The 25189-nt window shown below is 46.3% G+C and overlaps 1 protein-coding gene across 1 annotated transcript in view; it reads left to right on the top strand.

Moving 5' to 3' along the window:
• The first annotated feature begins 16217 nt into the window (after positions 1-16217).
• Positions 16218-25189, top strand: part of LOC144484387 (erythroferrone-like) — a 124244-nt gene continuing 115272 nt past the window's right edge. The window contains exon 1 of the mRNA XM_078202911.1: positions 16218-17037. Coding sequence (XP_078059037.1) covers positions 16873-17037 — 165 coding nt within the window. The 5' untranslated portion in view covers positions 16218-16872. The remainder of the gene's footprint in view (positions 17038-25189) is intronic.

The following is a 25189-nucleotide window of genomic DNA, read 5'->3' on the forward strand; positions in this document are numbered from 1 at the left end:
CCATCAACACTGCCAGCAACACTGTCATCAACACTGCCAACAACACTGCCATCAACACTGCCATCAGCACTGCCATCAACACTGCCAACAACACTGCCATCAACACTGTCATCAACACTGCCATCAACACTGCCATCAACATTCCCATCAACACTGCCAACACCCTGCCATCAACACTTCCATCGACACTCTGATCAACACTGCCATCAACACTGCCATGAACACTGCCAGCAACACTCCCATCAACACTTCCATCAACACTGCCATCAACGCTGCCAGCAACACTGCGATCAACACTGCCATCGACACTGCCATCAACACTGTCATCAACATTGCAATCAACACTGCTAACAACACTGCCAACAACACTGCCACCAACACGGCCATCAACACTGCCATCAACACTGCCATCAACACTGTCATCAATACTGCGATCAACACTGCCATCAACACTGCCAACAACACTGCCATCAACACTGCCAACAGCACTTCCATCAACACTGCCATCAACACTGCCATCAACACTGTCATCAACACTGCGATCAACACTGCCATCAACACTGCTAACAACAATGCCATCAACACAGCCATCATCACTGCCATCAACACTATCATCAATACTGCCATCAACACTGCCAACCACACTGCCATCAACACTGCCATCAACACTGCCAAGCACACTGCCACCAAAACCGCCATCAACACCGCCATCTGCACTGCCAGCAACACTACAATCAACAGTGCCATCAACAGTGCCAACAACACTGTCATCAACAGTGCCATGTACACGGCCAACAACACTTCCGTCAACACTGCCATCGACACTGCCAACAACACAGCCAACAACACTGCCATCAACACTGCCAACAACACTGCCATCAACAGTGCCATCAACACTGCCATCAACACTGCCATCAACTCTGCCATCAACACTGCCATCAACGCTACCACCAACACTGCCATGAACATTCTCATCAACACTGCCATCCACATTGCCAGCAACAGTGCCGTCAACGCTTCCATTGACACTGCCATCAACACTGTCGTCAACACTGCCAGCAACACTGTCAACAACACTGCCATCAACACTGCCATCAACACTGTCATCAACACTGCCATCAACACTGCCTTCAACATTCCCATCAACACTGCCATCAACATTCCCATCAACACTGCCATCAACATTGCCACCAACACTGCCAACAACACTGCCATCAACACTGCCATCAACACTGCCATCAAGACTGCCTTCAACATTCCCATCAACACTGCCATCAACATTGCTAGCAACACTGCTAACAACACTGCCAACAACACTGCCACCAACACTGCCACCAACACTGTCATCAACACTGCCATCAACACTGCCATCAACACTGTCATCAACACTGCGATCAACACTGCCATCAACACTGCCAACAACACTGCCATCAACACTGCCAACAGCACAGCCAACAACACTTCCATCAACAATGCTACCAACACTGCCATCAACTCTGCCATCAACACCATTATCAATACTGCCACCAACACTGCCATCAACACTGCCATCAACACTGCCATCAACACTGTCATCAACACTGCGATCAACACTGCCATCAACACTGCCATCAACACTGCCACCAACACCGCCATCAACACCGCCATCAACACTACCATCAACACTGCCATCAACACCGCCATCAACACTGCCATCAACATTGCCAACAACACTGCCATCAACAATGTCATCAACACTGCCATCAACACTGCCATCAACATTCCCATCAACACTGCCATCAACACTGCCATCAACATTCCCATCAACACTGCCATCAACATTGCCAGCAACACTGCCAACAACACTGCCATCAACTCTGCCATCAACACTGCCAGGAACACTCTCATCAACACTTCCATCAACATTGCCACCAACACTGCCATGAACATTCTCATCAACACTGCCATCCACATTGCCAGCAACAGTGCCGTCAACGCTTCCATTGACACTGCCATCAACACTGTCGTCAACACTGCCAGCAACACTGTCAACAACACTGCCATCAACACTGCCATCAACACTGTCATCAACACTGCCATCAACACTGCCTTCAACATTCCCATCAACACTGCCATCAACATTCCCATCAACACTGCCATCAACATTGCCACCAACACTGCCAACAACACTGCCATCAACACTGCCATCAACACTGCCATCAAGACTGCCTTCAACATTCCCATCAACACTGCCATCAACATTGCTAGCAACACTGCTAACAACACTGCCAACAACACTGCCACCAACACTGCCACCAACACTGTCATCAACACTGCCATCAACACTGCCATCAACACTGTCATCAACACTGCGATCAACACTGCCATCAACACTGCCAACAACACTGCCATCAACACTGCCAACAGCACAGCCAACAACACTTCCATCAACAATGCTACCAACACTGCCATCAACTCTGCCATCAACACCATTATCAATACTGCCACCAACACTGCCATCAACACTGCCATCAACACTGCCATCAACACTGTCATCAACACTGCGATCAACACTGCCATCAACACTGCCATCAACACTGCCAGCAACACCGCCATCAACACCGCCATCAACACTACCATCAACACTGCCATCAACACCGCCATCAACACTGCCATCAACATTGCCAACAACACTGCCATCAACAATGTCATCAACACTGCCATCAACACTGCCATCAACATTCCCATCAACACTGCCATCAACACTGCCATCAACATTCCCATCAACACTGCCATCAACATTGCCAGCAACACTGCCAACAACACTGCCATCAACTCTGCCATCAACACTGCCAGGAACACTCTCATCAACACTTCCATCAACATTGCCAGCAACACTGCCAACAACACTGCTATCAACACTGCCATCAAAACCGCCATCAACACTGCCATCAACACTGCCACCAACATTGCCAACAACACTTCCATCAACACTGCTAATAACACTGCCATCAACACTGCCATCATCACTGCCATTAACACTATCATCAAGACTGCCATCAACACTGCCACCAACACCGCCATCAACAGCGCCTTCAACACTGCCATCAACACTGTCATCAACACTGCCATCAACACTGCCATCTACACTGCCAGCAACACTGCAATCAACAGTGCCATCAACACTGCCAAAAACACTGCCATCAACAGTGCCATGAAAACGGCCAACAACACTTCCATCAACACTGCCATCAACACTGCCATCAACACTGCCATCAACACTGCCATCAACACTGCCGGCAACACTGCCATCAACACTGCCATCTCCACTGCCAGCACACTGCCATCAACAGTGTCATCAACACCGCCGGCAACACTGCCATCAACACTGCCATCTACACTGCCATCAACACTGCCATCTACACTGCCAGCACACGGCCAACAACACTGCCATCAACAGTGCCATCAACACGGCCAACAACACTTCCATCAACACTGCCAACATCACTGCCATCAACACCGCCATCAACACTGTTCTCAACACTGCCATCAACACTGTCATGAACACTGCCATCAACACTGCCATCAGCACTGCCATCAACACTGCCATCAACACTGCCATCAACACTGCCATCAACACTGCCGGCAACACTGCCATCAACACTGCCATCTCCACTGCCAGCACACTGCCATCAACAGTGTCATCAACACCGCCGGCAACACTGCCATCAACACTGCCATCTACACTGCCATCAACACTGCCATCTACACTGCCAGCACACTGCCAACAACACTGCCATCAACAGTGCCATCAACACGGCCAACAACACTTCCATCAACACTGCCAACATCACTGCCATCAACACTGGCATCAACACTGCCATCAACACTGTTCTCAACACTGCCATCAACACTGTCATGAACACTGCCATCAACACTGCCATCAGCATTGTCATCAACACTGCCATCAACACTTCCATCTACACTGCCAGCACACTGCCAACAACACTGCCATCAACAGTGCCATCAACACTGCCATCAACACTGTCACCAACACTGCCATCAACACTGCCATCAACATTCCCATCAACACTGCCAACACCCTGCCATCAACACTTCCATCGACACTCTGATCAACACTGCCATCAACACTGCCATGAACACTGCCAGCAACACTCCCATCAACACTTCCATCAACACTGCCATCAACACTGCCATGAACACTGCCAGCAACACTGCGATCAACACGGCCATCAACACTGCGATCAACACTGCCATCGACACTGCCATCAACACTGTCATCAACATTGCAATCAACACTGCTAACAACACTGCCAACAACACTGCCACCAACACTGCCAACAACACTGCCATCAACACTGCCAACAACACTGCCAACAACACTGCCATCAACACTGCCAACAGCATTTCCATCAACACTGCCATCAACACTGCCATCAACACTGCTAACAACAATGCCATCAACACTGCCATCATCACTGCCATCAACACTATCATCAATACTGCCATCAACAGTGCCAACCACACTGCCATCAAGACTGCCATCAACACTGCCAACCACACTGCCATCAACACTGCCAACAACACTGCCAACAACACTGCCATCAACACTGCCAACAGCATTTCCATCAACACTGCCATCAACACTGCCATCAACACTGTCATCAACACTGCGATCAACACTGCCATCAACACTGCGAACAACAATGCCATCAACACTGCCATCATCACTGCCATCAACACTATCATCAATACTGCCATCAACAGTGCCAACCACACTGCCATCAAGACTGCCATCAACACTGCCAACCACACTGCCACCAACACCGCCATCAACACCGCCATCTGCACTGCCAGCAACACTGCAATCAACAGTGCCATCAACAGTGCCAACAACACTGCCATCAACAGTGCCATGTTCACGGCCAACAACACTTCCGACAACACTGCCAACAACGCGGCCAACAACACTGCCATCAACACTGCCAACAACACTGGCATCAACAGTGCCATCAACACTGCATTCAACACTGCCATCAACTCTGCCATCAACACTGCCATCAACACTACCACCAACACTGCCATGAACATTCTCATCAACACTGCCGTCAACATTGCCAGCAACAGTGCCGTCAACGCTTCCATCGACACTGCCATCAACACTGTCGTCAACACTGCCAGCAACACTGCCATCAACACTGCCAGCAACACTCCTATCAACACTATCATCAACACTGCCAACAACACTGCCAACAACACTGCCATCAACACAGCCAGCAACACGGTCATCAACACGTCCAACAACACTGCCAACAACACGTCCAACAACACGTCCAACAACACTGCCAACAACACTGCCATCAACACTGTCATCAACACTGCCATCAACACTACCATCAATACTGTCATCAACACTACCATCAACACTGCCAATAACACTGCCAACAGCACTGCCAACAACATTGTCATCAACAGTGCCAACAGCACTGCCAACAACACTGCCAACAACACGGCCATCAACACGGCCATCAACACTGCCATCAACACTGCCATCAACACTGCCAGCAACAGTGTCATCAACACTGCCAACAACACTGCCATCAACACTGCCATCAACGCTGCCAACAACACTGCCATCAACACTGTCATCAACACTGCCATCAACACTGCCATCAACATTCCCATCAACACTGCCAACACCCTGCCATCAACACTTCCATCGACACTCTGATCAACACTGCCATCAACACTGCCATGAACACTGCCAGCAACACTCCCATCAACACTTCCATCAACAATGCCATCAACGCTGCCAGCAACACTGCGATCAACACGGCCATCAACACTGCGATCAACACTGCCATCGACACTGCCATCAACACTGTCATCAACATTGCAATCAACACTGCTAACAACACTGCCAACAACACTGCCACCAACACTGCCAACAACACTGCCATCAACACTGCCATCAACACTGCCATCAACACTGTCATCAACACTGCGATCAACACTGCCATCAACACTGCCAACAACACTGCCATCAACACTGCCAACAGCACTTCCATCAACACTGCCATCAACACTGCCATCAACACTGTCATCAACACTGCGATCAACACTGCCATCAACACTGCTAACAACAATGCCATCAACACTGCCATCATCACTGCCATCAATGCTATCATCAATGCTGCCATCAACACTGCCAACCACACTGCCATCAAGACTGCCATCAACACTGCCAACCACACTGCCACCAAAACCGCCATCAACACCGCCATCTGCACTGCCAGCAACACTGCAATCAACAGTGCCATCAACAGTGCCAACAACACTGTCATCAACAGTGCCATGTACACGGCCAACAACACTTCCGTCAACACTGCCATCAACACTGCCAACAACGCGGCCAACAACACTGCCATCAACACTGCCAACAACACTGGCATCAACAGTGCCATCAACACTGCCATCAACACTGCCATCAACTCTGCCATCAACACTGCCATCAACACTACCACCAACACTGCCATGAACATTCTCATCAACACTGCCGTCCACATTGCCAGCAACAGTGCCGTCAACGCTTCCATCGACACTGCCATCAACACTGTCGTCAACACTGCCAGCAACACTGTCATCAACACTGCCATCAACACTGCCATCAACACTGTCATCAACACTGCCATCAACACTGCCTTCAACATTCCCATCAACACTGCCATCAACATTGCCAGCAACACTGCCAACAACACTGCCATCAACACTGCCATCAACACTGCCATCAAGACTGCCTTCAACATTCCCATCAACACTGCCATCAACATTGCCAGCAACACTGCCAACAACACTGCCACCAACACTGCCACCAACACTGCCAACAACACTGCCATCAACACTGCCAACAGCACTGCCAACAACACTTCCATCAACAATGCTACCAACACTGCCATCAACTCTGCCATCAACACCATTATCAATACTGCCATCAACACTGCCAATCACACTGCCATCAACACTGCCATCAACACTGCCACCAACACCGCCATCAACACCGCCATCAACACTACCATCAACACTGCCATCAACACCGCCATCAACACTGCCATCAACACTGCCATCAACAATGTCATCAACACTGCCATCAACACTGCCATCAACATTCCCATCAACACTGCCATCAACAATGTCATCAACACTGCCATCAACACTGCCATCAACATTCCCATCAACACTGCCATCAACACTGCCATCAACATTCCCATCAACACTGCCATCAACATTGCCGGCAACACTGCCAACAACACTGCCATCAACACTGCCATCAACATTGCCATCAACACTGTCATCAACTCTGCCATCAGCACTGCCAGGAACACTCTCATCAACACTTCCATCAACGCTGCCAACAACACTGCCATCAACACTGCCATCAAAACCGCCATCAACACTGCCACCAACACTGCCACCAACATTGCCAACAACACTTCCATCAACACTGCTAACAACACTGCCATCAACACTGCCATCATCACTGCCATTAACACTATCATCAAGACTGCCATCAACACTGCCACCAACACCGCCATCAACAGCGCCTTCAACACTGCCATCAACACTGTCATCAACACTGCCATCAACACTGCCATCTACACTGCCTGCAACACTGCAATCAACAGTGCCATCAACACTGCCAACAACACTGCCATCAACAGTGCCATGAAAACGGCCAACAACACTTCCATCAACACTGCCATCAACACTGGCAACACACTGCCACCAACGGTGTCATCACCACCGTCGGCAACACTGCCAACAAGACTGCCATCAACACTGCCATCAACACTGTCATCAACAGTGTCATCAACACTGCCATCTACACTGCCATCAACACTGCCATCTCCACTGCCAGCACACTGCCAACAACACTGCCATCAACAGTGCCATCAACACGGCCAACAACACTTCCATCAACACTGCCAACATCACTGCCATCAACACTGTTCTCAACACTGCCTTCAACATTCCCATCAACACTGCCATCAACATTGCCAGCAACACTGCCAACAACACTGCCATCAACACTGCCATCAACACTGCCATCAAGACTGCCTTCAACATTCCCATCAACACTGCCATCAACATTGCTAGCAACACTGCTAACAACACTGCCAACAACACTGCCATCAACACTGCCACCAACACTGCCAACAACACTGCCATCAACACTGCCAACAGCACTGCCAACAACACTTCCATCAACAATGCTACCAACACTGCCATCAACTCTGCCATCAACACCATTATCAATACTGCCATCAACACTGCCAATCACACTGCCATCAACACTGCCATCAACACTGCCACCAACACCGCCATCAACACCGCCATCAACACTACCATCAACACTGCCATCAACACCGCCATCAACACTGCCATCAACATTGCCAACAACACTGCCATCAACAATGTCATCAACACTGCCATCAACACTACCATCAACATTCCCATCAACACTGCCATCAACACTGCCATCAACATTCCCATCAACACTGCCATCAACATTGCCAGCAACACTGCCAACAACACTTCCATGAACACTGCCATCAACACTGCCATCAACACTGCCATCAACATTGCCATCAACACTGTCATCAACTCTGCCATCAACACTGCCAGGAACACTCTCATCAACACTTCCATCAACATTGCCAGCAACACTGCCAACAACACTGCCATCAACACTGCCATCAAAACCGCCATCAACACTGCCACCAACACTGCCACCAACATTGCCAACAACACTTCCATCAACACTGCTAACAACACTGCCATCAACACTGCCATCATCACTGCCATTAACACTATCATCAAGACTGCCATCAACACTGCCACCAACACCGCCATCAACAGCGCCTTCAACACTGCCATCAATACTGTCATCAACACTGCCATCAACACTGCCATCTACACTGCCAGCAACACTGCAATCAACAGTGCCATCAACACTGCCAACAACACTGCCATCAACAGTGCCATGAAAACGGCCAACAACACTTCCATCAACACTGCCATCAACACTGGCAACACACTGCCACCAACGGTGTCATCAACACCGTCGGCAACACTGCCAACAAGACTGCCATCAACACTGCCATCAACACTGCCATCAACAGTGTCATCAACACTGCCATCTACACTGCCATCATCACTGCCATTAACACTATCATCAAGACTGCCATCAACACTGCCACCAACACCGCCATCAACAGCGCCTTCAACACTGCCATCAATACTGTCATCAACACTGCCATCAACACTGCCATCTACACTGCCAGCAACACTGCAATCAACAGTGCCATCAACACTGCCAACAACACTGCCATCAACAGTGCCATGAAAACGGCCAACAACACTTCCATCAACACTGCCATCAACACTGGCAACACACTGCCACCAACGGTGTCATCAACACCGTCGGCAACACTGCCAACAAGACTGCCATCAACACTGCCATCAACACTGCCATCAACAGTGTCATCAACACTGCCATCTACACTGCCATCAACACTGCCATCTACACTGCCAGCACACTGCCAACAACACTGCCATCAACAGTGCCATCAACACGGCCAACAACACTTCCATCAACACTGCCAACAACACTGCCATCAACAGTGCCATCAACACGGCCAACAACACTTCCATCAACACTGCCAACATCACTGCCATCAACACTGTTCTCAACACTGCCATCAACACTGTCATCAACACTGCCATCAACACTGCCATCAGCACTGTCATCAACACTGCCATCAACACTGCCATCAACACTGCCAACAACACTGCCATCAGCGCTGTCATCAACACTGCCATCAATACTGCCATCAACATTCCCATCAACACTGCCAACACCCTGCCATCAACACTTCCATCGACACTCTGATCAACACTGCCATCAACACTGCCATGAACACTGCCAGCAACACTGCGATCAACACGGCCATCAACACTGCGATCAACACTGCCATCGACACTGCCATCAACACTCTCATCAACATTGCAATCAACACTGCTAACAACACTGCCAACAACACTGCCACCAACACTGCCAACAACACTGCCATCAACACTGCCAGCAACACTGCCAACAACACTGCCATCAACACTGCCAACAGCATTTCCATCAACACTGCCATCAACACTGCCATCAACACTGTCATCAACACTGCGATCAACACTGCCATCAACACTGCTAACAACAATGCCATCAACACTGCCATCATCACTGCCATCAACACTATCATCAACACTGCCATCAACAGTGCCAACCACACTGCCATCAAGACTGCCATCAACACCGCCATCTGCACTGCCAGCAACACTGCAATCAACAGTGCCATCAACAGTGCCAACAACACTGCCATCAACAGTGCCATGTTCACGGCCAACAACACTTCTGTCAACACTGCCATCAACACTGCCAACAACGCGGCCAACAACACTGCCATCAACACTGCCAACAACACTGCCATCAACAGTGCCATCAACACTGCATTCAACACTGCCATCAACTCTGCCATCAACACTGCCATCAACACTACCACCAACACTGCCATGAACATTCTCATCAACACTGCCGTCAACATTGCCAGCAACAGTGCCGTAAACGCTTCCAACGACACTGCCATCAACACTGTCGTCAACACTGCCAGCAACACTGCCATCAACACTGCCAGCAACACTCCTATCAACACTATCATCAACACTGCCAACAACACTGCCAACAACACTGCCATCAACACAGCCAGCAACACGGTCATCAACACGTCCAACACCACTGCCATCAACACTGCCATCAACACTGCCATCAACACTGGCATCAACACTGCCAACAACACTGCCAACAACACGTCCAACAACACGTCCAACAACACTGCCAACAACACTGCCATCAACACTGTCATCAACACTGCCATCAACACTACCATCAATGCTGTCATCAACACTACCATCAACACTGCCAATAACACTGCCAACAGCACTGCCAACAACATTGTCATCAACAGTGCCAACAGCACTGCCAACAGCACTGCCAACAACTCGGCCATCAACAGTGCCATCAACACTGCCATCAACACTGCCATCAACACTGCCAGCAACACTGTCATCAACACTGCCAACAACACTGCCATCAACACTGCCATCAACACTGCCATCAACACTGCCAACAACACTGCCATCAACACTGTCATCAACACTGCCATCAACACTGCCATCAACATTCCCATCAACACTGCCAACACCCTGCCATCAACACTTCCATCGACACTCTGATCAACACTGCCATCAACACTGCCATGAACACTGCCAGCAACACTCCCATCAACACTTCCATCAACACTGCCATCAACGCTGCCAGCAACACTGCGATCAACACTGCCATCGACACTGCCATCAACACTGTCATCAACATTGCAATCAACACTGCTAACAACACTGCCAACAACACTGCCACCAACACTGCCAACAACACTGCCATCAACACTGCCATCAACACTGCCATCAACACTGTCATCAACACTGCGATCAACACTGCCATCAACACTGCCAACAACACTGCCATCAACACTGCCAACAGCACTTCCATCAACACTGCCATCCACACTGCCATCAACACTGCGATCAACACTGCCATCAACACTGCTAACAACAATGCCATCAACACTGCCATCATCACTGCCATCAACACTATCATCAATACTGCCATCAACACTGCCAACCACACTGCCATCAAGACTGCCATCAACACTGCCAACCACACTGCCACCAAAACCGCCATCAACACCACCATCTGCACTGCCAGCAACACTGCAATCAACAGTGCCATCAACAGTGCCAACAAAACTGCCATCAACAGTGCCATGTACACGGCCAACAACACTTCCGTCAACACTGCCATCAACACTGCCAACAACGCGGCCAACAACACTGCCATCAACACTGCCAACAACACTGCCATCAACAGTGCCATCAACACTGCCATCAACACTGCCATCAACTCTGCCATCAACACTGCCATCAACACTACCACCAACACTGCCATGAACATTCTCATCAACACTGCCGTCCACATTGCCAGCAACAGTGCCGTCAACGCTTCCATTGACACTGCCATCAACACTGTCGTCAACACTGCCAGCAACACTGCCATCAACACTGCCAGCAACACTCCCATCAACACTATCATCAACACTGCCAACAACACTGCCATCAACACTGCCAGCAACACTCCTATCAACACTATCATCAACACTGCCAACAACACTGCCAACAACACTGCCATCAACACAGCCAGCAACACTGTCATCAACACGTCCAACAACACTGCCATCAACACTGCCATCAACACTGCCATTAACACTGGCATCAACACTGCCAACAACACTGCCAACAACACGTCCAACAACACTGCCATCAACACTACCATCAATACTGTCATCAACACTACCATCAACACTGCCAATAACACTGCCAACAGCACTGCCAACAACACTGCCAACAACACGGCCATCAACACGGCCATCAACACTGCCATCAACACTGCCATCAACACTGCCAGCAACACTGTCATCAACACTGCCAACAACACTGCCAACAACACGGCCATCAACACTGTCATCAACACTGCCATCAACACTGTCATCAACACTGGCATCAACACTGCCAGCCACACTGTCATCAACACTGCCAACAACACTGCCAACAACACGGCCATCAACACTGTCATCAACACTGCCATCAACACTGCCATCAACACTGTCATCAACACTGGCATCAACACTGCCAGCAACACTGTCATCAACACTGTCATCAACACTGCCATCAACACTGCCAGCAACACTGCCACCAACACTGCCAGCAACACTGCCATCAACACTGCCGTCAACACTTACACAACACTGCCAGTAACACTGCCATCAACACTGTCAACAACACTGCCAGCAACACTGCCAGCAAAACTGCCATGAACACTGTCATCAACACTGCTAACAACGCTGCTTTTGACACTGCCATCAATACTTCCGGCAACACTGCCATCAACACTGCCATCAACACTGCTAACATTGCTGCCATCGACACTGCCATCAACACTGCCATCAATACTGACGGCAACACTGCCAACAACATTGTCATCAACACAGCCATTGGGACGCCACCCACCATGACGTTTCTCGAACAGTGCACTTAGTACCCAGGGACAACATCACGTCCTACCTATTTGCCCTGAGTGAGTTTATTACTGAATGAGAAATGGCCGCTACAGTCCCAAGAAATTGATTTCATTAAGTTATGTGATGTTTTACATTTTATTGCTGTCTTCAATTATACGGAATGTACATTCTTTTTGTCTTGCACTGGCTTTTATATCCTCATGCTTGTTATTTGTACCTCCAGTGTCAGTATGGGAGCTGTTGTCCAGGCTCCATCCATGGAGCCAGCAACCGACCCAATTCACTCAAATGATGGAAGCAGCCCTCTTTATTTACTTGCAGCCTGAGTGGCACGATGACATAGTGGTTAGCACTGCTGCCTCACAGCGCCAGGGACCCAGGTTCAATTCCCTGTTTGGGTCACTATCTTTGTGGAGTTTGCAATTCCCCCTGTGTCTGCATGGATTTCCTCCAGGTGCTCTGGTTTCCTCTCATAGTCTGAAAGACGTGCTGGTTAGGTGCATTGACCCAAACAGACGCTGGAGAGTGGTGACTAGGGGAATTTCACAGTAACTTCATTGCAGTGTTAATGTAAGCCTTATTTGTGACGAATAAATAAACTTCAAAGCTGGGACGTCGTATGCAATTGGTACGGGATGGTGAGGGCAGGTGAGTTTATTTTGTGTTTGGTGGGTACGGGATGGTGAGGGCAGGTGAGTTTATTTTGTGTTTGGTGGGTACGGGATGGTGAGGGCAGGTGAGTTTATTTTGTGTTTGGTGGGTACGGGATGGTGAGGGCAGGTTAGTTTATTTTGTGTTTGGTGGGTACGGGATGGTGAGGGCAGGTTAGTTTATTTAGTTTGTTGTGGGTACAGGATGGTGAGGACATGTGAGTTTCTTTAGTGGGTCGAGGATGGTAAAGGCAAGTGAGAAAGACTTAGCATGGGATCAACATTGGGTACAACCTACAGATACCGGATACCTCCAGATGTCAGTGATAATTATTGTTGGTGTAGACTTGATGGGCCAAAGGGCCTTTTCTCCACTCTACGACTCTATGACTCTATGACCAGGTCTCTATCTAGAAGTGAATTCATGATGTGTTTCTGATGGGAACATCCATCTGCCCCCATGGAAGACCACAGGAGCCATAGGGAATCAAGGTCAGTTTACCTTGCTGGAACTTGTGAGGGTCCGGCTTTAATTGGGAATTAACCAGTGGAGCTCACCACGGTCACTATTGGGACAATTACAAAACCTAACTGGTTCGCTAATGTTCTTTAACTTGCCCTCCTTACCAGGTCTGACCTCTATTTGATTGCAGTCCCATTCCAACATAGTTCATCTTAATGCCCTCAGAAGTAGCCTGGAAACCATTCAGTTTCAGGACAATTATGGATGGGCAATGTCTTTGTCAGTGATGACCACAGCCCTTGGATGAAAAGGTGTTGAATTAGGTTCAGTCACGTCTCTTTTGACTGGTATGGGGAAGTAAGGGGCAAATGTTCACAGGCCTGCATCCACCTGTCACATTCAGTTCTCAACAAACCATATCAAGTTGGCAAGGTTCCCGGCCAGTGGAAATATGCTATCATCACCACTGTGCCAAAGTCAACCCAGCCAATGTTGAGAATGTGCATCCCATTTCATACCGATCATTTTGCCAAATTAGCCAAAAGCTTCGTTGTGAACTGGGTGATGAACAATATGACGAAACATTTAGGCCATCAGCTGTCTGAGACATGTTAAGCCCGTTTCCCACACTTCTGCTTTACTTTTGTTTCATTACATTTCTGCCATTTAATCTCTCAATCCTATCCCAGATCTTCCTTTTCATTCTTCCCCATCTGCCCCCTTTCAACACCATTAAAACCCATCATACTTCCATCTTCCTCCAGACCTGAAGATGAGTCACATTCAACTCAAAATGTTCACTGTTTCTCTGTCTCTGTGCTGAGGTAAAGTTGGAAGGGTAGGATCAGTAGGTGGTCCTTGGGGTCGTTTATCCCACATAAGCAGTCCACTGATGGAAACATTTGAGAACCACTGATGCATAATAGCTCACTGTGTTTCACAAAGTGACTCTGTGGAGTGTTCCTGGACAGCAGTTTCTATTCCTCCCTTTGTTTCCCATCCTGGCTGCTTTTTTATACATTGAACAATTGCTGTCATTCGCATTGGGATTCAAGCCCTCCCTCTCCCTTCACTGTTCCTGCTCTGCCTGCAGCTCACTTCATGTCCAAACACTCATACCAAAGATCTGCCCAATCTCCTCCTGTGCATTTTGTCAGTCACTCTGCTAATGCAGTGCCCTCATGAAAGCATTGTCAGTGCTCGGGAACTATTCCACCTTGGTGCTTGAACTATCCTTCCCAAACATTGGTGACAGTAGCTAATCGATTAAAGGTTTGTATCTCCTCTGTCTGACATGGAGAAATCACACAGTCCATGATCTCCCTATATATGAATTCACTGTAATTGTCTGCAGTCACGATTTTGATACATGTTTTCAGTAGCTAAGGGTCTACGTTAAGAGAGTGCAGTCGGAAGATTTATATTTCGGTGTCAATCCCGGTGAACAATAATAGAGGAATTAACAAAGATTACAGCCTCCTCCCATATTGTCCAGGGTCAGATACACGATAAAACTGACTGTGCAATGCACAGGAGCTAATATTGAGACATAGATTAAACCAATAGTGCTAGACAGAGCTGAATCATTATTTTTAACTTAGGTGCATTGTGCACATTCAGGAGCTGAAATCGAGTTGCATTCAGGCTATTGGATGGGAATGAAGTGTGTGAAAGATGACAAGGAATGGTATTTCTGAGCAGTGCGGCTCTTACAGAGTTAAGTCCTGTAACTTGAAGTAGGTGTGGAATGAGAAGCAGCCCTGTTGTTGTCTGGCAGGGCTGAGGCGGGAACCGGAGCATCAGCTTGACAGAAGGTCAGATATTTACACAGGGCAACGCCACAAGAGGCAGAGAGAGAGAGAGAGAGGCAGAGAGAAACCCTTTACATGTTCAATCCAAGGAGATGGGAGGCAGAATATGCCAGGACAGCACTGTCACCTGAGGCTAAGAGAGCAGGCAATCATCAACAGGACTCGTCATCGCCTCAGAGAGAAGGCTGATTCTCAAAGCAAGGCTCTCTCCAGGTTTCATTATTAAGAATGATGTGGAAAGTGTACATTTGCCTGAACTGAGTTTGCAACAAGAGTGCCTTTCCAAAGCTCTTCTTTAAGGCAGTGGGAGATCAGTTCTCTTTGACTTTTTATCTAAAGACACAATCAAACCCAAGCTCACGATTTGTGATTCGAGACACATGTGAATGTTGCTTCTAGGAAAACAGGAACACCAAAGAAATATCCTTTTCCTTGGAAGTTTTTTATGAGCTTATTCAAGGACGTAGCTTATGGATCAAAAATAACAACATGTAGAGGGAAATCTTCGAAAGTGAGGTTCAACTGAAAGTGAGTCTTGGGCTGCTCTGTGAACCTGTAAATCCCAGTGTAAAACCAATCTAAAACCTCCGATTCAGAAGCAGCGAAGCAAATCAAACCCATTCCCTGGGGAAAGGAAAAAGCATAAACTCATAATATTTTATTTATGTCTATTGTTGTCTTGCTGTGGACAATAGCATACACGGAGTCAAATGGCGGCCTCACTCGCAGTGCTCCTGACCGTTACCTTGTGTGTCAACTTTGTCTTGTTTAAGTTGGTGCAGTCTGATCGCAGTCTTGTGAAAACCACGGGAAGGAAAGCTCTGCCGGTGGAAAAGGGATTGGAACAAATAATAAATGTGCCGGACAGTCAACAGGTAAGTGAACCCTCAGGTAAGCTAGCCAGCAAGTGAGCCTACAGACAGGTGGGCAAGTGTGCATGTGAGTGAATGTACAGGGAGTGAGTGTGTAAGTGGGCGAGCCACAGCAGGGAGAGTGTGCAAGTCCCGATGTTCTGAAAGAGGCTCTATTCTACCTTGCTGCTTTCTTAAAGGATTTGGATTTCTATTTGAATCTTAATATCATCAGAGAATTGCGTTCCCAAGGATTGAGTTACTGACAGCGGTGCAATTGAGGTATTCAGATTGTTTATAGCTGCAATAATAGACACCCTGGGAGTTAAGTTACAGGTTGGAAATAAACAGAGTTTTTGTGATTTCTATATAGATTAATGGTTAGAAAGAGTGAGGTACAGGATGGAATCAAATTGAGGACTTCAGATGGTTTATATATAAAATAACAGGCAGCTTGGAAATGAGTTACAGGCTGGGATTTAATCAAGGGACTCGTATGGTTTATATATAAAATAACAGATACCCAGGGAGTCGACTTCAAGGAACGTAATCAAATGCTTCATATGGTTTGTATATAAAATAATCGACACCCTTTGAATGAGTGACAGGTTGAACTTAAACCAAAAGGTTTATATGCTTCACTTATGGAATAATGGATATTCAGGAGTAGGTTATGTATCGGAATTAAATCAAGGGACTTGGTTTATATATAGAATAATGATTATTCGAGAGCAACACATCAAAAAATTCATTTCTGCAGTGTGCGGTTGATACATTTAAGTGCACTGGCCCCCAGATTGTTTTGTGTGGTTGCACATTTGTGTGATTTAAAGGGGATGACTTTTGCCTAGGATGTGCGGGAGCTTCCAGCTTTCTGCGCAGCCCTGAAGCTCTCTGGAGCTTGTTCAGGAGTGAGTTATAGGCTGGAATCTAATCACGGGATCTGGGATGGTTTATATTTAGAATAATGGATACCCAGGAGTGAGTTACAGAGTGAAATCTAATTGAAGGGTTTGGGTGGTTTATATATAGAATACTGGATACCCAGGGTATTGAATGGAATCTAATTGGGGACTCGAGACAGTTCATGCATAGAATAATGAAAAGCTGGGAGTGAGTTACAAACTGGAATCTAATCAAGGGATTTGGGTTGTTTATATATAGAATACTGGATATCCCAGAGTGAGTTACAAACTGGATGCTCGTCAAAATCTTCCTAAGCTGTTCATTGAGCCCTGCCTTTCTATTTCTCTTGCACTCTTCCACTTTTGCTATTGGTCCCACACTTCTGTTTTCCTCATTTCTTCATTCTACCTTCTCTTTCTACAAGTCTGTCTTGCTCTCTGTCTCCCCTCTCATCTGCAGATCTTGCGCTCCTCATTTTATACTTACGCTCCCCCGATAATCCTCATGATCCCCCATAGTTTCCTATCAGGTGCTCTTTGACTTTGCTCAGTACCATTTGTCATCTTTGGAAAAGATCCGCAAATGTAGGAAAATGGCATTGGGGGGGGGGGGGGCGGGTGTGATGTTGAGGTGATACTGTGGGATGTGGGGAGAGGGATGGTGTTGGGGTGGGAGGGATGGTGCTGAAATGGGAGCTGGGGAAAGAGAGGAATTTCAATGGCCAGAACTGAAGGGGCTGAACCAAAGTAAGTTGGCAAAATGAAAGTTACAGTCCAGCAGGAGGAAACAAAAAGATGGGAAGTATCTTCTGATTGAATGTAAGGGATCTTTTTAAAGGGAGAATGGGAAGAATGAGTGGAAACTCAATTTGTGAGGGACCATAGTTATAAATGTAGTGACCAATGGGAGACCTGTGGCTGAGGTCATGGGGAGTATGAGGCCCCATACTGAGGCTCCTACTGACTGGAGGTAGAAGAAAATGAGGCTCTTTGGAAGCCTACGTGTATAACAATGAATACACAGCATTGACTCATAGGCTCTAGATGAAGGGATCTGAGTGGTTTAGGTTGTGAATACTTGGCAGTGAGGTTCAGACAGGGATCTAATCAGTGAAAAACAAGAAAGAGACAATGAAGATGTGGAGACTGAGGCACAAAATCACTGATGTTTGTAAACTGATGAGCTGTTTTGTCTAGTAACCTCACGGAAACCTGCTAGAAATCTTAGCCCACGCCTGTTAGAGATGGGATTGTCCAGCCCTGGGCGTTTGTGATAGCTTTGTGTGCCAAGAAAGCTTAGTGATGATGAACGTGATACCAAGCTTTGGTCTGATATCACTTGATTGCCACAGCACGCGATACATTCCAGAATATTCAGAGCACATCATCGCCTGCAGAAATGGAAATACTTTGGGACAGAAGTTAAGGAGATAGAAGTTGAGGAACAAAGAAGAAAAATATAGAAGGGAAGACGGCATTCTCAAGAGTTGTATGGACTGGGAAAGGTGTTTCTATGGAAACATGAGAAGTAATAGTCTGGGAGCCAGGAGCAATACTAAACATAAAGGGACATGAGTTTGTAAACTTAATGAAGACTTTGCTTCATCTGGGTGAAATGAAATGTGTAGAAGGTAGAAGGGGAAGAAAATAAATGAGTGGCCTTATTAATAGGAAAGAAATGCAACCGTAGAAGGGGAACTCCTCATCGGTGATGGCAGTCAAACAGCTTCTGACTTAAGTTGAGGAATAAAAAGAGAGCATTTTCCACATTGGCAATTCTTCATAACACTCAATAGTTGGAAAGGAAATGAGGGTGCATTCAAGGAAATATAAGGATGGCATCCATGGCAGAAATATAACTATGGGGGACTTTAATTATCCTAAGATAGTCTACGATAAGACAGAAGTTGGACAAATGGGAAGGGATTCTTCGAATAAGTTCCTTTGGACTGTTTCCCATTAGGATGCCTACAAGGAGGGATGCAATATTGAATATGTTCTAGATAAAAACGCAGGCTAAGTAGGTGACTGAGGAACCTGATAAAGTTCATATTGAAAAATTACCAAAATGGAACCCAAGGTAAAGGTATCGAATGGGGTAACTTCAGTGAACTTCACCCAGGTTAATTGGTGAGAAAAAAAGTAGAAAAACTTGCATTTAGATAGCACTTTTCACAACCACTGAATGTTCCATAGCCAATTAAGTACTTTCAAAATGTAGTCACTATTGTAATGTAGGGAATACAGCAGCCAATTTACAGGCAGACAACTCCCACTTACAGCAAAATGAAAAAGACCAGGGACGGGATTCCCCCCACCCCAAAGACATGTTTTGTGGTAGAGGAGGTGGTCCGTCATGGGTGTCAAAGGGTTTTCCCTTTGTTCTCACCTTCCACTGCTGGGAAACTGGGGTGGGGGGGGGAGGGGGGGTGCGTGGGGGGTCGACATCAGCAGGACAGGAAGATCCCACTAACAGGAACAGCCGGAAAACTTCGACCCAGATTTTCTGCTTTTTGTGATGTTGATTGAGAGGTAAATATTGGCCAGGACAGCGGGGATAATTCCCCCTGGTTTTCTTTGAAACAATGCCATGGAATCTTTACATCCACCCAAGCAGGTAGATGGGACTTAATTTTAATGTTTAATCTGAAAGACAGCAACTGCAGCAATGCTTCACCTACACAATACCTCACTTGAGTGTCAGCCTAGATTTTTGTCTTTAAGGCCTGGAGTAGGACGTCAACCCAGAACCTTGTGACTCAGAGTTAAGAGGGCTACCCGCTGATAAATAGTGGGCGAGTTATAGGGAGATACATAAAATGAGTAAGATGCAAACTAAATTCATTCTTAGAGAACATAAACGTTGGAGCAAAAATGAGGTCTAAAAATGAGGCATGTGATAAATCTACAGGGATAATATAGAAGAAAATTAGAGATTTAAAAGACAGCCAAAAAAAAAGAGATTGTGGATAAAGTATGAGTTCATCAGAGAACACTTTAACCACACATTGATAAGAAGCGATCTCTAAAAGATAGGCCCTGATTGACTTATTTAATTTCACCTTGTAAGAAAGCCCGAGACCATGGATCGAAAGGAATGTGGTGGATGTTGTAAGTATGGATATTTGTCAGTCATGTGATACAAAGGACTTGTTACAAAACCTGGTATTGAAGTGAATGTGGTTATGTAGATAGGGAGATGGCAGAAGGAGATCAAGCTCCATTATCTTCTCTTATCTGTTTAATTTAATAATGATAACTGAGTCCTCCACCATCAAGATCATCCCGCCATTGACCTGAAACATAAGTGGACCAGACACACTGATCTCACTATAAGAGGTAAGAATGCTCCATAGAAAGTGGCTCCATTAAATCATCCCACCACCAAGATGTAGATGAGGAGCATAATGGAACACTCATCACTTCAGTTGTCTCTGATATGAAGAAAGTATCTGGGTGGAACATAGAAATGTAAAGGATTAACAAAGACCAATCTGTCCAACCAGTCAGTCATTAATGACTTCTTTATTCCACCCAAGCTTCAAACAACATTTGGAACATTCCCAGTTTAGTGATGAACCCAACACTACTATACATTCTGTCCCTTTGGCTTTGTATGAAAAGAGATAAGTATATACCGAAAACAAAGGCAGAATTGAAGAAAGTAATTTTATAGATGGCTGGCAGTGAAGCAGTTTACATTACTTTGTGAAGATTATTACAATGTGTTTGTACTTAATGATTCCCCTCAATTAAGTCTCCATTAATAAGATTTGATGGGCAGAATGTTCTTCAGATGGATGAAGACCGCTTTGCCTTTGATAGGTGAAGTTCATGTTAAGAACAATTGAAGAAGCACAGCAATAATGTCTATGTAAAAAACATTTACAACCATAAAGCATTGGATTGGTGAAGATTATTCAGCTCTTCAAGCCAGTCAATTCCACAGATCAGGTGAAACCTGCTACCTCATGGACTCAATTCAATACTTTTGAGTCCTTGAGGGAAGGTTATGTAAAATTTGCTTTCCTAAATGAATTCACTGTCAGATCAAGTATAAAATTTGAAAATCTGCTTAAGAGAAAGGTTCCTCAGACACAGAGTGAGATGCTTTTGCAGATCAGGCACAATATGGGATTAGATTTAGAGAAAAGTTTCCTCTAAAATGTCCCATCAACCACTCCCATGGCATATACAACATGGGGTTAGCTACAGACAGAAGTTCCCTCTACAATATCCCATCAAATACTTGCATGTCAGGTACAACACGGGTTAAATACAGAGTAAAGCTACTTCTACACTGTCCCAATCAGACACTCCCAGGAACGGTATAGCATAGGGTTCGATACAGAGTAAAGCACCCTCTACACTGTCCCGTCAAACACTCCCAGGTAAGGTACAGCATAGGTTAGATGCAGAGTAAAGCTCCCTCGACACTGTCCCATCAAACATTGATGTGGAGATGCCGGCGTTGGACTGGGGTGAACACAGTAAGAGTTTTAACAACACCAGGTTAAAGTCCAACAGGTTTATTTGGTAGCAAATACCATTAGCTTTCGGAGCGCTGCTCCTTCGTCAGATGGAATGGAAATCTGCTCTCAAACAGGGCACAGAGACACAAAATCAAGTTATAGAATACTGATTAGAATATCTTTAAGATCTGGTTGGTTGTAGGGATTCGCATTCTAATCAGTATTCTGTAACTTGATTTTGTGTCTCTGTGCCCTGTTTGAGAGCAGATTTCCACTCCATCTGACGAAGGAGCAGCGCTCCGAAAGCTAATGGTATTTGCTACCAAATAAACCTGTTGGACTTTAACCTGGTGTTGTTAAAACTCTTACTGCCATCAAACATTCCCAGGGCAGGTACAATATGATTTGGAACCAACAAAGTATTTTAGTTGGTTCAAATTTTGCTTCCATCACATGTCTTGGGAAGTAACACAGCTGGGAAAAAAATACAAACTAACAAGCAGTTAGTTCAGCAATTTGAAATTTGTAACCTTTCACTGTCAGAAGTGTGTGTTTTGAATACCCACACTAGCTAGAATGTTGTTGACATGTCTCCGTTTCTGACATTTGAACCCTGCCCTGATGAACTCCTAAATCATAAAGAAACTGAAGGCTGGAGAACATGTGTCACTCTGTCACCTGCCAGTAGAGGGCACACTTCTTTCTACTATAGACTGTGGGGCAGAAGTTGAATCCTCACCAACCTTCCCTAACATCCTGAGCGAGGACTCCTGTTAAAAGTCAAATGTACATGTGTACTGAATGGGCTTGAGCAAGCTTCTACCTAATATTACATTCTAATTCATCCAGAAACCTTTTAATGTTGGTTGTGTCCTTTGCTCTGGGCATTAGGCTTTCACTTTAGTAACCTCCTTAATGTCAAGATTCACACCTTCTATAGTCATTATTTCACAAAACGCTTTTCAATGACGTGGACATTTCTGGCAAAGTCAGCATATGTTGAGAGGATGTTGATTACAGAATGGTGTCTCTTAAAGAAGTCTTTGCAGTCTTCAGTAGATCCTTATTAACTACTTGTGACTATCTACATAGAGTAAAGGTACAAGCAAGGAACAATTTCCATGTCTAGGTCTTCACACATCTCTGCTCAACACACATTGACCCTGGTCTGGATCATGTGCCTTCTTACATCACTGTGTGGACAGTCCTACATTAACCTTATATGTGCTAGACCTTTATGCTACACCTCACCCCAAGTCTTTATCCAATGTATATGAAGTTCACTGGTTCATTTCCTCTAGTAAGAAGTCTCACAACACCAGGTTAAAGTCCAACAGGTTTATTTGATAGCAAATACCATAAGCTTTCGGAGCGCTGCTCCTTCGTCAGACCGGGTGAGGTATTAAATGAGTACTTTGCGTCAGTATTCACCAAAGAGAAGGACTGGTAGATGATGAGTCTGGGAAAGGGTGTTTCGAGTCATGTTGAGATCAAAAAGGAGGAGGTATTGATGTTCTTGAGAAACATTAAGGTAGACAAGTCCCCAAGGCCTGATGGGATATACCCAGAATATTGAAAGAAGCAAGGGAGGAAATTGCTGGGGCCTTGAGAGAAATCTTTGTATCCTGACTGGCTGTAGGGGAGGTCCCAGAGGATTGGAGAATAGCCAATGTTGTTCCTTTGTTTAAGAAGGGTAGCAAAGATAATCCAGGTACTTACAGGCCGGTGAGCCTGACATCAGTGGCAAGGAAATTATTGGGGAGGATTCTTCGAAACAGGATTTACTCCCACTTGGAAATAACTGGATATATTAGTGAGAGGCAACATGGTTTTGTGAAGGGGAGTTCGTGCCTCACTAACTTGATCGAGTTTTTCGAGGAAGTGATGAAGATGATTGATGAGGGTAAGGTAGTGGATATTGTCTACATGGACTTCAGTAAGGCCTTTGACAAGGTCCCTCATGGCAGACTGGTGTGGAAGGTGAAGTCGCATGGGATCAGAGGTGAGCTGGCAAGGTGGACACAGAACTGGCTCGGTCATAAAAGACAGAGGGTAGCAGTGGAAGGGTGCGTTTCTGAATGGAGGGCTGTGACAAGTGGCGTTCCTCAGGGATCAGTGCTGGGACCTTTGCTGTTTGTAATATATATAAATGATTTGGAGGAAAATATAACTGGTTTGATTAGTAAGTTAGCGGACCACACAAAGGTTGGTGGATTTGCGGATAGCGATGAGGACCATCAGAGGATACAGCAGGATATAGATCGGTTGGAGACTTAGGCGGAGAGATGGCAGATGGAGTTTAATCCGGACAAATGTGAGGAAATACATTTTGGAAGGTCTAATACAGATGGGAAATATACAGTAAATTGCAGAACCCTTAAGAGTATTGATATGCAGAGGGATCTGGGTGTACAGGTACACAGGTCACTGAAAGTGGCAACGCAAGTGGAGAAGGTCATCAAGAAGGCATACGGCATGCTTGCCTTCATCAGCCGGGGTATTGAGTTTAAAAATTGGCAAGTCATGTTGCAGCTTTACAGAACCTTAGTTAGGCCGCACTTGGAATATAGTGTTCAATTCTGGTCGCCACACTATCAGAAAGATGTGGAGGCTTTGGAGAGGATACAGAAAAGATTCACCAGGATGTTGCCTGGTATGGAGGGCATTAGCTGTGAGGAGAGGTTGGAGAAACTTGGTTTGTTCTCACTGGAATGATGGAAGTTGAGGGGCGACCTGATAGAAGTCTACAAGATTATGAGGGGCATGGGCAGAGTGGATAGACAGGAGCTTTTTCCCAGG

Source organism: Mustelus asterias, chromosome 3, assembly GCF_964213995.1.
Source record: "Mustelus asterias chromosome 3, sMusAst1.hap1.1, whole genome shotgun sequence".
NCBI classification, from domain to species: domain Eukaryota; kingdom Metazoa; phylum Chordata; class Chondrichthyes; order Carcharhiniformes; family Triakidae; genus Mustelus; species Mustelus asterias.